Raw genomic sequence first — 16,637 nt, 5'->3', positions numbered from 1 at the left:
GAAAGAAATTAGTGGAAAGAAAAATACTTGCACAAGAAAAAAAAACGTGAAAAGCATCAATTGCAAATTTGTATTCATTAATGCAACAGACCCATGAAAAACATTATATAGATGAAGAAACTTTGGGATGATTGGAAAAAGAAATGACTGAGGAAGTGTGAAAACATAATGAACAAAACCTATAAATTTTTGAAAGGTATAAAAAAGAACACATACATGGAAAAGAAAGAGAGATCTGATATGGTGCAGTATTTATGCAAAGGAGAAAGCTGAAAAAAACAGCAGCTCCAAAGATATTTAAAGAGAAATACAGGTAAAGGCACCCAGATATGGAAATTTTCACAATACAAAACATAATTTCGCAAAGGGAGAATGTAGAACAGATGATTAGTAAAGTAGAAGTTAAACAGATAGAAGCTGAAGTTATGGAATTCCTGTGAAGTGAAGGATGTAGGGTAAAAAGTCTAACACAGGTTATATCACAGCATGAAGGAAGAATGAGTCCCCGAACTATGGAGAAACAGGTGGAGTGTGAGGCATCTGAAAAGGAAATATGGACACGGGAACGAAAAACAGATTTAATATGGTGCTATAGTTACGCAAAGGAGAAAGCAAAACTAATCAATACACAAAAAAAGCAGCACTAATATTTGAAGGAAAATATGGGTAAAGGCATCTGGATATGGAACATTTTAAAACACAAAAAATAAGAAAACAAAGGGGAAAGTAGAAAAGAGGATTAGTAATGGAGAAGTTATAGAAATGGAAACTGAAGTTATGGATTACCTGTGAAGTGAAGGATTTAGTGTACAAAATCCATCTCTGGTAACATCACAGCACAATAGAACAATGAGTTCCTACATTAATAAGAAACACGTGGAGCATGAAGCTTCTGATAACTTGCCGCATAAAGATACTCTGGAACCTTCAGCAGGAAGCTAGTACAAAAGTTCAGTTGGAGTTGCTCAAAAAGAAAAGGAGTAGGAAACAGTGGCAATGCTGACACAGTCAATGCTGTGGAGTGGTAGGCCAGTAAGTTCCTTCAAGAAAGAGGTATGGATGACACAGAATGCAGCTGGAAAGAATATGTTACAGGAAGATGTTCTGGATCTTTCTATAGAATATCCACAAGAAATAGAGAAGGAAATAGAGAACAACGAATGCACCCTCAGGTTAGAAGAAAATGACCTAAGGGAAGAGTTACTTTATTTAATAGAGACAGATAGATGTATTAAGCTTAATGAAAGAAATAGACTGAAGAAAGTTAATAGGGTCCAAAATGACAGATGTCTGATAAAACAAATGAACACAGTAATCAAGATTATTAATAACAGAAATTCATGTGATAGAAGTAAATAGGATATTATTATTATTGTACAGCTAAATTAATAACAGATAAAGTCTTACCACAAAAACACAGAGCAATAAGAGAAAGAAAGGGAAGAATTCAAATGCCATCATGCAAGTATTGAATAGTGTATGCTATGAAGCAATAAAGACAATAAGTATACCTGCTAGAAGAGCATAGAAGAGGGAGCAGATCAGCAAAAATACTTAGAAAGATAGATGTGATAAAGGTGTAAAGGCAATGCACAGTATCAGAACAGACCAGAATCATCATGTACTATTGCAAATAATAAACTAAAGATATCAGCAGAGGCAGAAACACTTAGAAGATATGCAGATAAATATAAAGTACAAAATAAGTAATTCACTGATGACCCAAAAAGGTTTATAGAGAATTGGAAACAAAGCAAAAAGAATAGAAATACCAACTAAAAAGAAGAAACAGACATATTTTGGAGAAATTTATGAAGACCCTGTGGAAAATAATAAAGATGCTGAATGGACAGAAGTAAAAGAAACAGTAAGAAGTTCAAATGTACAGGATATGAAATGGGATGAAGTAAACAGACAGAGAAATTGAAAGAGAATTAAGAAAAGCCCCTAAATGGAAAACTCCAGGCCCAGATGCTATACATAATATCTCACTAAAAGTATTAATCCTTACACAAAGATTTAGCCCTGAGTAAGAACTACTTATATGCACATCCCAAATATAGACCGATCTGATTAACTACAGGAAAAACAAACTCCTCCTTAAGAGTAAACCTGCAAGTTATCCTAAAAACTATAAACCAATAACATACCTTCTGACGAAGAATAAACTATATACTGGAATTAATGCTGACAAAGTCTATAGTCATTTAGAATAAAACTCAGTCATGGCAATACAACAGAAGGGTAACAAAACAAAGTCATATAGAACAAAGGATCATTTGTTGTTAAAGTCATAATGGCTAATTGTAAAAATGGGAAGAATCTAAGTACGGCATGGATAGATTAAAAAAAAGCATTTGACAACATCCCATATTCATGGATAAATGAGTGCTTACAAATGCATAAGATATACCCTGCATTGATCAATTACATTACAGTGACCAAGAAACAGTGGCAAACTACATTGCAGCTAAGCCATGATAAAGAGCAAATGAGCATCCCAGGAATAAAAATTCAAAGGGGGATATTCCAGGGTGACTCTGTCACCGCTACTCTTTTGTCTTACCCTTAACCCATTAAGCTGCCTACTTAGCAGACTAGATCATGGTTCCAATTTGGCTTCCAGAAAACTACAGTGTAAAGACTTCTCATTTTCTTTTTTGTGGATAATTTACAATTGTATAATTCATCAGAAGAGATGAAAGTACAATTGCAAGTGGTCAAATCTTTCTCAGATGATATAAGGATGTCATTTGGTCCTGATAAATGTACAAAAGCAACATTTAAAGCAGGAAGGCAGCAGCACCAAGAACATATCAGTCTGGGACAGGAATGTGATATAAAGGAAGTCAAACAGGAGGGAGTGTATAAATATTTGGGATTTGATGAAGACTGATGAAACATGAACCAAAACAAACAAAACTCAGTAAGAATAATTTAGAAGACTAAAATTAATACTGAAAACAACCTTATGTCAATTAGGACCTAATGAAGAAATGGTTAAGGAGAGGTGAATTTAAGCTAAAAGATGAAAGGTTAATATTGGCAGTCCAGGATAGTGGACTACAAAACTCACTGGTTTACAAAATCCATTGAACATGTGGAAGAAACAGAAATGAAAATAGTTGCACATCTCGTTGCTGGGCGTGATACACTAATGACAGAGGGCCTATATACTGAAAGACATAATAATGTTGCAAGACTGTTGCATTGGGGATTGTACAAACATTACAGTACTGAAATAAATGAAAAGCACTGGAAACATGAGCCACAAAGCATTAGAGAGAATGATGGTGACTCTTTTTCACTGCTACTGGAATCACTCATTACCAGCAATTCAAAAAACATGTGAGAAAAATAGATACATTAGTTCATGAAACAAACACAAAAGTAGCATTGATCAATGAAATTGCTATACCAGTAATTACAGTGTCTTGTGTACAGAGACACACAAAGTCATAAATACCAGCATTTGGAAGAAGATACCCAGACAGTTTCAATAGTATCAAGAGCAAGGGGGTCTCATAAAAAGAATTTACACTGATATTTAGATATGCTACCGATACATTTAACTCCATATGAACTGTAGCATCAAATTTCTAGGATAGAAATATAACCCAGAATCCTCTGATGATTTGCAATCAGAACTGAATATACACTTTTGGCCCATTAACAGTAAATGTAGAATATACATTGGTATTCCTGTAGTAACTGTAGTAGCTACTATTAGCCTTACATAACATCTACTGCTGGTACTAAAACCAATGGCATTTCTGATTATGAATCTATCTTTTCTGTAACTTTGCTACATCAATCATGGCAGCTAAATCACAATATGAGAAATACAATCGTATAAACTGCTTACACATGCAATCACAGTGTAGGGGATGCCATTGGTTAAATAAGCTGTCTATCTACTTTTAAACTGAAAGCAAAACAACATTTTTTCAAAGCAAATCTGGTGATTTAAAATTAGGCTTCTTACCTTGTCTAACCTCAAACAACAAAAAGGTGCTTTTTCAGGCAATAAATGACATAAAGTAGGAGAACTTCCAATGTACGGGGAATTTGGAGGGTATCCTTTTACATACCTAAAGAAGAGAAGTTTTAATTTTAGAATGACTTTTTTCACTAACAAAGAAAGTATGTTTTAACACTGCACAGCATTTATGTAGCACAGACAAAGAACAGATAAACTAGTACACCTACTATAATATTTCTCTCAAATGTTCGTTTTAGAAGCTCTCTACTAATAATGACAAGAAAAAAAAAAAAGAAAGAAAACTAAATGGCATTCTGCAATGTTATGCAATCATGCACCCCTTTTTCTGACAAATGTGAGTCTTGGAGATCCTGGAAATGAAGGCTTGTGAGCACTACAGATGTAAATCACAAAATGGTTTTGGGTGAAAGTGTTTGATGTCTTTAGTAGTTCACCATTCTTATTTATGAATACTACTGTATTAAAAGATATAAACTAACAGTTTATTTATCTTCTAGGTTCATAAGTAAATACTAGGCTAACTGCCTTATGGGCCATTTTAAGCCCAGCCAATTTCCCTTTTGGTGCTTCAGTCAACCTATCCCATTTAGTGTGAATAACTGGGATCACACCATAGGTAATCTGAAGGGACCTATGCATGTGATAAAGCACTTATGAACTGGCTATGTCCATTAGTGTCCTCTTATATTCTACTGCATCAGCTGATACAAAGTCAAAGTTTACCACCCTTCTTATTTATGTACACTATTGTATTTATAGATACAATGTTGTAGTTCACTGTTATTTGTACTTATTTATTCTAGTGTACTATCAGCTACAATTTTATATATCTTTGTTACTATTTTGTATTAACATGCATAAAGTTAGTCAAGTGGCTTTTTCAGCAGAATGGGGCAGGCTGTAAAATGCCATATATGTTTTCTATCAAGGCCAGAGTTACTAGTCGAAGGACTTCAAAAATGATTAATCCATTAAATAGGGTGGACAACAAAGATGCATTACTAATGTTTGTGCACTGTATTACAACTGAAAGCATAAGCATGCACTTCAACAATGATGAGAACTGTAGTATGCTGACATCTTTCATGAAATAAAAATGTTTATGGCTAAATGATGCTTGTAACATGAAGTTGTGACTGTAAGTGATTGTCTTTATGATTGCTGGATGTAGAAAGCTGGAGGTCTGGGATAAGATTTGGTTATATTTAAATGAAAAAGAACAAAATCAAATAGTGAGAGAGAGAAAAAGCAGGAAGAGTGATAAATAGAAAGTCTGTATTATAATACTGGCCTTCAGTCTTCAAAAAAATCACTCATACACTGTAATAAGAAAGCATTTGGTTGGATAACATCTGTGTGTGGATACTAGGCTAGATAATCTGATATCTAGTGGGTTTCTGGTCTCTAGTTACAAAGTGGAAATATAAAAACTGAGTCATGCATTAGACTTAACAGAAAATGTTCATAGTGAATTAAAGGGATTTACCTCAATTTATGTCACATAATTACTGATGGTTAACTTTCCATGTTCTGAAGATATTTAATAATGGAAATGTCTTCTCTTAAACTAAAAGATCATAAAATCTGGAACACCAGGACAAGCCACTGCTATGTATGATGGTCACAGCAAACAAACTTTTGAACATTTTGAAAATTTATTGGCCTCATTAAAAGATTAATATCAGGAAATTACATTTATATGTGCAGATTTCTGATTCTTAACCCTATTTTGTACTTGTTTTAGCAGTTGGGCAACTATATATGTCTGCATTTCAGGCTGTACTGGGAAAACTAGACACATCACACATGGGCTCCATGCTAAGATAGCTGTGATTTTTAAATGGCCTCATACTCATTCATGCTGGTTCCAGATGAAATTGCTTTAACCTGCAAGATGTCTGCTATCTACAACCACCTATGACATTTCAGGCGTGTTGTACCTCTGTTTTCAGATGAGGCTGACTTTAAGTATATGGACTGGGTGAAACATGCACATAATTATTGCTTCCTTAAGTATAATTTAGATACATTTATGAATCAGTAGTATATTTGATTGGTTAATGATGAACATGCGATGTTGATGATATAGTTAAAATGTTTTATATTTTTTTCAACTTGAGTTTGTCTGAAGAAGTTCTTATTGAGATTATTAAAGAACAAAAGAACTTACCACAACCTATTCATCATTTTTTTTTGTGACACTTCATGTGATCATCCTTACACTGTTGTGGTGGTATTTGTGTTTTTAGTGTTTAAGTGACTGCCTCATAGGCTGGATTTCTTGTTTTTTAGTGGTATTCAGTTGTAATGTTTAAGGGCAGTAGGTATGTGTACTAGTCACTCAAAAGATCAGGCAACATGCAATTCATACACACACTGCACCAAACAGCGAAAGCTAGAATATGATTCAGAAGTTGTTATGCAAATTAAAGAATAATGAGATGCAAATGAGAAATGTGTAAAAAAACTGTGACTTGGTTATATAAATGAGTCTCCCTTCCTGTCTACTGAGATTCATAGACACTTTTTGATGCATATCTGCACTGCACTGTACACAGAAGCGTTATAAAAAGAAAGTCCATGCCTTTTCTAGTCACACTGCAGTCCATAAGGATTTTCTGTTTTGCACCACACCTGACTATTTCCACACTGGGTTGTTCATCATGGCCACACCAAAACCTTGTGTACTGAGCTACCACTCACTGGCCCAGGAGAAGAAGATACAGGCAAATAATAACTCCATGAACTTTGCTGAACAGGAGTTAATAGGCAGGTTTAGACTGAAAAGGGATATAATAAGGGCTTTGGTGAGCCTGCATGGCACAGAAACAGGAACTATGGAAAAGCTTGGCCTTTTTGTACAATTGGATACCAAGGCAAGTATACCATCCTTGCACTGGCCACTGGGATCATTAAGTGAGACATGTATGGTATATCACAGATGTCTGCCTCAGGGGTGCTACAGCAGTCCCTTGATATACCCTTGGCACTTGTGGGTTAACATAGCTATCTTTCAGTGTCACCACAGGAACAAGCAAGTACCATTAGTGCATTTTACAGAATGGCACATTTTTCTGAGATGCCTGGTGAGATATATTGCAGCTGATACAGTAGATATAAAAAGTGTACACACCCCTGTTAAAATGCCAGGTTTTTGTGATATAAAAAATGAGACCACAATAAATGATTTCAAAAATGTTCTCACTTTAATATGACCTATAACTTATACAATTCAACTGAAAAACAAACAAATCTGTTAGGGGAAAAATATATAAAAAAATGTACAATAAGCTGGTTACATAAATGTGCATACCCTCAAACTAATACTTTGTTGTAGCACCTTTTGATTTAATTACAGCATTCAAACTTCTTGGGTAGGAGTCTATCAGCATGGCACATCTTGCCTTGGAAATATTTGCCCACTCTTCCTTGCAAAAGTGTTCCGAATCTGTCAGATTGCGAGGGCATCTCTTGTGCACAGCCCTCTTCAGGTCACCCCACATACTTTCTATTGGATTTAGGTCTGGGCTCTGGCTAGGCCATTCCAAAACTTTAATTTTTTTCTGGTGAAGTCATTCTTTTGTTGATTTGGATGTATACTTGGGGTCACTGTCATGCTGAAAGATGAAATTCTTCTTCATCTTCAGCTTTTTAGCAGACACCTGAAGGTTTTGGGTGAAAAGTGACTGGTATTTGGAACTGTTCATAATTCCCTCCACCTTGAATAAAACCCTAGTTCCAGCTGAAGAAAAGCAACCCCAAAGCATGATATGGCCACCACTATGCTTCACAGTGGGGATGGTGTTCTTTTGGTGATGTGAAGTGTTGCTCTTGCACCAAACATACCTTTTGGAATTGTGGCCAAAAAGTTCAACCTTGGACTAACACACCATAACACATTTTCCCACATGCTTTTGGGAGACTTGATGTATTGTTTTGCAAATGTTAGCTGGGCCTGGATGTTTTTCTGTGTAAGAAAAGGCTTCCGTCTTGCAACCCTACCCTATAGTCCAGACTTATAGAAAATATGTGAGATTGTTGTCGCATGTAGTACACAACCAGTACTTGCCAGAAATTCCTGCAGTTCCTTCAGTGTTGCTATAGGTCTCTTGACTGCCTCCCTGATCAGTTTTCATCTTGTGTTTTCATCAATTTTGAAGGGACATCCAGTTCTTTGCAATGCCACTTTTCTCCCATATTTTCTCCGCTTTTTGATGACTGTCTTCACTGTGTTTCATGGTGTATCCAATGCTGTGGAATTTTTTTTGTACTCTTCTCCTGACTGATACCTTTCAACCATGAGATCCCTTTGATGCTTTGTAAGCTCTCTGCAAACCGTGGCTTTTGCTGTAGCAGGCAACTGAGTAAATGTCAGGAAAATCCTACTAGGACAGCTGAACTTTATTTGGGGTTAATCAGAGTCTCTTTAATTGATGGCAGGTGTGTACCCAAGAAGACTGAATGTTGTAATTAAATCAAAAGGTGCTTCAACAAAGTATTAGTTTAAGGGTGTGGACACATGCAACCAGCTTATTTTATGGGTTTTTTTTTTATTTTTTACATTTTTTCCACTAAAAGATTTGTTTATCAACTGAATTGTACAGGTTATACGTCACATTAAAGGTGGAAAATATTTTTAAATGATTTATTGTGGACTCATTTTTATCACAAAAACCTAGCATTTTAACAGGGGTGTATACACTTTTTATATTCAGACCAAAATGGAGAGATACCATATTCTATCAACTAACAAGTAATGTGTGATCCAAGGGGGTGCATCACAAGTCTCACGTTTGGCACACAAGCTTGCAGTACCACGTCTTCCTCCAACTCATTCAAATAACAAAAACAGGATCTGAGCAGGCTGAAAGTGAGTAAATGTCTGCATGTGAGATGGACTATTAGGCTGGACACTGTGGATGATGAAGATGAGTGAATGTCTAAATGTGAGATGGACTATTAGGTTGCACATTGTGGATGGCAAAGACGAGTGAATGTCTACATGTGAGATGGACTATTATGCCTGACACTGTGGGTGACTAAGACAAGTGAATGTCTACATGTGAGATGAACTATTAGGCTGGACACTTTGGACAATTTATACAAGTGAATGTCTGCATGAAAGATGGACTATTAGGCCAGACACTGTACACAGCAAAGACAAATGAATGTTTGCATGTGAGATGGACTATTATGATGGACACTGTGGATGACAAAGGCAAGGCAAGTGAATGTCTGCATGTGAGAATGACTTTTAGGATGGACACCGTGAAGAAGTTTTCTCTCTACTTTCTGTCTCACAATTTACTTTACCTGTGGTGTGCCAAAGCTGTAAAGCAAATGTGTACTTTTTTAATTTTACTTAACATATATGGAATAACAAAATCTAAAAGGCTGCTTTCAGGCAAATAAAATGCTACTGATCCCCCTCTATCAACTCAGGAATGACCGACAATTCCTTACCACAGACCATCCAGCCTAACAACCCTTCACAAATATTAATGCTGCTTTCAGCAAATAAAATGCTACTGATCCCCTTCTATCAAGTCAGGAACAACCAGGGATTCCTCACCACAGACCATCCAGCCTAACAACTCTGCAAATATTAATGCTGCTTTCAGGCAACTAAAATGCTATTGATCCCCCATCAAGTCATGAACAACCAGGGATTCCTCACCACAGACCATCCAACCTAACAACTCTCCACAAATATTAATATATGTTCACCTACCCTACCTGTAAACATATCTGTTAAGTGTAACTAGCTCACCACTATTCTAATGTCCATGCTAGAATTTTGCCCCGCTGCCTGCCTAAATCAATTCTTTTCCCACTGTTCTAGCCTTAACTTGTTTCACTTTCTTTACCTTTAAGTACATAGTGCTAGCACCTACTTACGGTTTCTTTGATTGATTTGTCAGTTTACTACATTCCAGTCTTTCTAGTGAGATGTAATATCTGCTGTATCTTTTTCTGTTAGATCCTTGTAATTTTTACTTTCATTTTTTTCTTCAGTACTCCCATCATGCCTTGCAGCAGTTGCCTCTGAGTTATTCGTCAGTTTTCTCTCAACTTTCTGTCTCATAATCAACTTTACTGGTGGTGTACCAAAGCTCTAAAGCAAATATGTACATTTTTAATTTTAATTAACATACACTGAATAACAGAATCTAAAAGGCACAGCCTTTTATTTTGTCTTTTCTCTGTGAGCAAGATTTGATATTAATTTTTGTATACTGCCCTCCTTTGCCTGCCAGTCAGGCTGCCTCCCTGATGGTATCAGTGACCATCTCCCCATTTTCGTAGTCTGACACCATATTAATCCCATCAGACTTTCCTGCTTCTGCCTAATTCAAAACAAAAGGAACTACAACACTCAAACTTTCCTATCACTTCTTCATCTCAGTAACTGGTGTCCACTGTCGACTGCTTTAATGACACCTTCCTTTCTGCCTTAAACACATTAGAACCATTCAGAACTGCTAAAATAAAGTCTCACTATGCTCCCTGGCTATCTAATGAAACTAAAAATTTACTAAAACATAGAGACAAAACCTGGTCTCACTGGCATTTCAACAATAATCTAGCTAATCTCAATCTTTACAAACAACTTTGCAACAAAGCTAAATCCCAAATCAAGCTTGACAAAAAAGCCTGTTTTACTACCACCCAACAACAGAATTACAACAACCCCAAGAAATTTTGGACCTCAATAAAAAACTTTTCCATCCTGGCAACACAACCTCATCCACTGACAACATTGCCACCCAATTCAATACTTTCTTTATAAACTTAGTTTTCTCGCTCATCAACTGACATACCTATATCCTTCTATTTATATCTACTTTATTTTGAAATTCCAATGACTCCTTTTCCTTCTGCCCTGTTCAGACATAGACAGCCACTATAAAAAAATTTCTCATCAAATTAAAACCTACAACCCTTGCAGCTGATAACCTACCTACTGAATTCTTAAAAATCGCTGTCCCAGTTATTGCCTATCCTGTTGCTATCTTAATTAACCATTCCATCTCAGAACAGTACATCTCCATAAGCTGGAAAATATCCCACATTCTTCCCTTACACAAAGATGGGAACTCCACAAGCTCTCTGCTATTCTTCCCCCTTTGTAAAATTCTTGAAAAATGTATACTCCATCAGCTCTTAAATTACCTATTGGCCAACAACTTCTTATTAAACACACATGGGTTCTACCCCACCACAGCACCACAACTTCCCTCCTAAGCTTTACAAACACCATTAACTACTATAGAAATAATAGACAATCTGTTTCCGCTATTTTCTTAGATCTATCTAAAATCTTTAACACAGTTTCCCTCCAGAAACTCGATGAGCTTGCATTTCTAAAAGTCAGTTCCTCTGCACTACCTGGTTCCAGAACTACCTATCTGGCTGTTAGCAAGCTGTCAAATGGCAAGAGGAACTCTCCTCACTTTTACCTGTCAGCCTAGGTGTTCCTCCAGGGTCTATATTTGCCCCCCTTCTTTTCAGTATATTCACTAATTGACTTCAGTCTTCATCCCCACTAGCTTCCTTGGTCCAATACACTGATGACTCTAAAATGTGCAGCTCCCTCCATCACCCAGCTAAGTAGTAAAATCCAGCAGGTCTTCCTATCCATTGAGTCATGGCTATCTGATGCACATCTCCTACTGAATGTCTCCAAAACAAAATTGATGCTCTTTCTCCCCAGTAAAACAGGTAATCCCTGTATCTCTTTCCAAATACATTCATCTAACAACACTTTAATATCAGCAGCTTCCCACACAAAATTATTAGGTGTTCTTATCAATAATAACCTAAAGTTTGATGTTCCTCTAGCCCAGACCATTAAAAATATTAAACTAGTTTCTCTATACAGAACAAAACCTTTCCTTACAAATTCCACAAGACAAAATATAGCCGCATCCCCCATTCTTACAAACCTAAGTAAGACAGAACTATCCAAGCTGGAAACCTGTTACAATAAAATTGCGAAATTCACTACCAACTCATCCTATCAAACACACCACTGCTCTACTTATCCTCAATCCAAAGAAAACTCAGCTTATGATTATAACCAGTTCTAACAAAAACACTGATAACACTCAATTCACTATCTACTCCACAAATGCTACTCCAATCACTCCAGTGGCACAGGCTAAGCTATTGGGAATAACCATAGACTCCCACCTAAAATTTGATAGTCATCTCAACTTAACTATTAAAAAAGTACATGCCAAATTGGGATCACTCTACCATATCAAACTGTTTCTTACCAACAACTCAAGATCAGCCATTGCTCACTCTCAACTTCTATCCACCCTACTCTATGCATCTCCCATTCTGACTAATCTCAACAAAACTGAATTAAGCAAAATGGAAGCCTGCTATAACAGAATTGCCTGCTTTGCTGCAAATTGCTCATATAGAACTCATCACTGTACTGCTTTGAAACAGCTCCACTGGCTTGAACTGCCCAACTTCCTACCTTACAATCAGCTCTGCCTCTGTCATTCTATCTATTACCTCCCCAATAAGTGTCCTGCCCTCAAAAACCTAGTACATCACTCAGCCAAAAGGCCTCTTAGATCATCAAGCAAACTACTACTAGAAGTCAGCAACAGCTACAATAGCTTTGGAGATGTGCTATATAGTAGTTCAGTGGCTAAAAAATGGAACTCTGTCCCCACTAGCATTCACAACACATCATCCAAAGCCTCCTTTAAAGACCTCATCAGGCAACATCTCAAGCAAAGCTGGCAGTGCCATGATTGCTCCACAGGCTAGTGAAAGTGGATAAGGTATACATACTAAATCTAGAGTACTTGATAATAGTTTTCAGTCTTACTCACAAACACTGGCTAATCTACAATGTATGTACTGTACCTGTGTACTATGTATGTATTCTACCTATGTTCCAAATTTCAGCTGTACACCACAAATATATGAATTACCTTTATTTTTAAATTAATATTTTTGTTTGTTCTCTCTACTGTAACTGTTGATGTGCCGCATACCACTGTAAAAACAAGTCTTTTGTAATTTGTGTGTATACTGATCATGTCTAACTAAAGGTATCTGTAATTTTTCTTTGTGGAGCTTTTCTCCCCGGGCCTCTGCTGAAAAAGGGCCTTTTCGGCTCAGTCAGACACCCCCGGTTAACAAATGTAAAATTAAATAAAATAAATTATAAATAAAATAACATGATCCTGCACTGATCTGGTGCTCAGCTGCCACAACCATGTTTACAGCCTGCTACATTCTGCATAACACGATCATGCACTGATCTGGTGCTCAGCTGCAACAACCATGTTTACAGCCTGCTACATTCTGCATAACACTATCAGGCATTGATCTGGTGCTCAGCTACAACAAGCAGTCACTGACAGTGGCAGTGTGTCTACCTCTTTTGTTTGCCCCATCCCATTTGTGACTATTGTGATGGTGGCCAGCCAACAGCATCATAAAGCAGCAGCAGTAGGAGGCTTGTGCACAGTACACATCTCTGCAGATCAGGCAACAGCATCTAGTCCACATCTATGGGGTGAGCCAGTCATTATTTGACACTGTGAAGTTACAAAGGTACTACCTGGTGTATGCAGTGTTACTTTTGGGCTATGAGTATTGGTGCATAGTAAACCGACAATGTGTGTTAGACATTTCCCCTCATATTGTATGCAAACTGTGTGATGAAATGGTACTAGACATCATTTGTACAGTGTTCAGTGGTGTGAAGATTGGGTGAAGATGGATGAAGGCTGCCAGCCTAGCCAGATAGAATTTTGGAGATAATTCTCTCAGCTGTAAATATTAATGTAAACCACAGGCTTGTTGTCTTAAATGGTAAAAATAGTGTTACATGTGGAACTGGAAAAAATGTAACAGTGTACTCTACTGACCAAGTAAAGCATGTTGTGACCCTTTGATGTAACACAGCTCCTGCCAGTTTAGATGAAGGAATTCTTGCTATTGTTTTAAGGCCAGACTTAATGGCCATAATTTGCGTGCATAATGTCCTTTATTGCTCTGGTTTCTGCACAGAGGTGAAGAATGTAAATGTAGTTTCTGTTAGCCTGGGAACCCAGGGAAGTGTGAAGAATGATGTAATCTGAACCAGGAATGTGATTTTAAAAACAGAGAGAATCAGAGAGCATTAATCATTTTTGTCTTGACCATTCAACTTATCAGCACTCTGCATTTGCTCTATATGTAAGTTTATCTTACTCTTGTATTTTCTTAGAAATAGCTAGACACTAGAAAGATTAGACTGTGTTTTTCTGTGGTGTCAGACCAGTACTACTGAATTATTTTAAGTATTTCTCTGTGATCACTGAACTCTTGACTAGCACTGTGTAGTAAAAAGTATTGGCTTGTGTTTTTATTATTTATTAAATATTTTAAAACCTCTCAACTGTGGCTGTTTTGTGTAGAGATAATTTAAGCTCTAGAGTACATTGCATGTATATAGTGACCCTGTACCAAGTCACAAATAAGCCTGGACTGTTTAGTCGCACTTACCAACTGGATAATAATATTGCACAGTAATAATTGGACAGCCTTTTAAGGGCCTTTAAGTAGCTGATAAATATTAGTGGGTGGCGGCAGCTGGTACTACCCTATAATCTGGGGAAAAAGTGGCACAGCTGGAGAACCTGTACAGCCTTCCTCAGGAGTGTCTGTGTGGTTGTATAAACTCTTCTCAAAGTGTGTGTGTGTGTGTGTGTGTGTGTGTGTGTGTGTGTGTGTGTGTGTGTGTGTGTGTGTGTGTCAGCTACTTGGGCAGGGACATGAAGCACTGGTTGGACAGAGTGGACGCTGGAGGTTTTAGCTTGCCCACTAGGCTGAGATCTGGACCCTATAGCTGTGCCAGTGGGGAGACTTATTGGGGACCTGGAGAGCAAGGGCGACCAGCCCCGGACTGACTGTGATCTCTGTGTGCTCTTAAGGGAAATTGCACTTTACTGTGTGTATTTGTTATCCTTTCCTCCTATATAAGATGCCCCTCACTGGTGTTAGTGGTGAGGATTGAGGCACCTTGATTGTTAGGCCAGGGCACGGGCATCACATATTAATTCTTTGGCAGTGGTGGGATATCCACATCACATATTAATTGGTTGGCAAATACTAATTGGCTTGTAGTGGTGTGGGTAGAGTGAATTCCTGTAGCTTGTGCACAGTGAGCTTTGAAGGTGTCTTGTACTCTAAATCAGCCATGCAGTGAATTCTCAGAGTTCAGATCACAATTGTTTTATTTCTATTGTTAGCTTAGTTAGTCAGGGTGAGCAGGCAGCATGTCAGCAGACGATTATGGAAAGCTGACAAGGAGCCAGCTGGCGGAGATGTGCCAAGCTAGGGGACTGGTGCATGGAAACCTGACTAAGGCAGACCTGATTGCAGCCTTGGTTACAGCTGCATCAGAAAACAGCAACCAGGAGGGCAATCAGATTGGCAGTGGAGATATAATACCCTTGGAGAATGGGCAGCTCAACCTTTCTGCAGAGGACTTAAAAATCCATCTGGAGCTAAAGAGACTTGAGTTGGAGACCATGCGTTTGGAGATAGAAGCCGAGGAAAAGGAACAGCAGAGGAGGCTTGAGAGGGAAATGCTGACTCTTCATCAGTGTCATGGAGGTAATGGGGAACTGAGTAACTGGACCCCAGAAGCACAAAAGGTCAGTAAATTTCTTCTGCAATTTAAAGAGGGGGATACTTTTGATAGTTTCATTCATATGTTTGAAAGGGTATGCAAAAAGTATAGTGTTGACCAAAGGCTCTGGGTACAGTTCCTGACTCCCTTACTCCATGGTAAAGCTGTAACTGCTTTGTCAAAAATGTCTGATGTTGCATGTTTTGATTATACTGCTGTTAAAAATCACTTGTTTGAATTGTTTAAGCTAACACCTGAAATGTATAGGAAAATGTTTCGTGAGCATAGCCGCAAGGCAGATGAAAGTGTGTGTAAATATTTTGCTGAACTGAGCACTTATTTCTATAGGTGGGTAAGTGGATGTCAGGTCGCCACTTTTGAAGAGCTGGCAGATCTTTTGGTGAGGGAACAAGCCCTTAGCACTTTGCCTGAGGACATGAGAATCTGGTTAGTTGATAGACAATGTGCTACTTCAGATGAGTTGGGGAAGAAGGGAGCCCTATACCTGGCAAACAGGGCAGCCCTGCACAGGAAAAAGACCGCCGGTACTGCTCATGGGTCTAAAGGAACCAATGTTGGGCAGTACGGACTGCTCCAACAGAATCTGTCAGTAGCAGGGGAAGCCACTAGTCCAGGAGCTAGGGTTAAATGCTTTGAATGCAACCAGTGAGGCCATGTGGCATACAGGTGTCCATGGAGGCAAGGTGGGGAACAAAAGGCAAGGGAGCATGAAAGTGGAAAAGACAAAATGCCAATAGTAGGTTGTCTTGAGACAATAGGGGTACCAAACTACCATTCTGCAGATGTTCTGAAAGGGAAGGATTTGGATGAGGCAGTACCATATGCTTATGCAGTTACACGCAATCAGGCTAGGAGACAAGCATGTGGGTCTGGTAGCCTGGGGGAGTCCCAGACAGACAGGACTGGTGAGGTGGTTACTTCAGGGAGGGAGCTACTCTGTAGCAGTGAGACTGAATGTGATCC

At 38.0% G+C, this 16,637-nt stretch overlaps 1 protein-coding gene across 1 annotated transcript in view; it reads right to left on the bottom strand.

Annotated features, from left to right (window-relative positions):
* Positions 1-16,637, bottom strand: part of LOC122790589 (potassium channel subfamily T member 1) — a 1,237,971-nt gene that overhangs the window by 434,050 nt on the left and 787,284 nt on the right. The window contains exon 19 of the mRNA XM_044058115.1: positions 3,986-4,091. Within this exon, the coding sequence (XP_043914050.1) occupies positions 3,986-4,091 (106 nt within the window). The remainder of the gene's footprint in view (positions 1-3,985; positions 4,092-16,637) is intronic.

Source organism: Protopterus annectens, chromosome 16.part0, assembly GCF_019279795.1.
Source record: "Protopterus annectens isolate FY-2018-M chromosome 16.part0, PAN1.0, whole genome shotgun sequence".
NCBI classification, from domain to species: domain Eukaryota; kingdom Metazoa; phylum Chordata; order Ceratodontiformes; family Protopteridae; genus Protopterus; species Protopterus annectens.
This window is presented reverse-complemented; position numbering and strand designations above follow the sequence as displayed.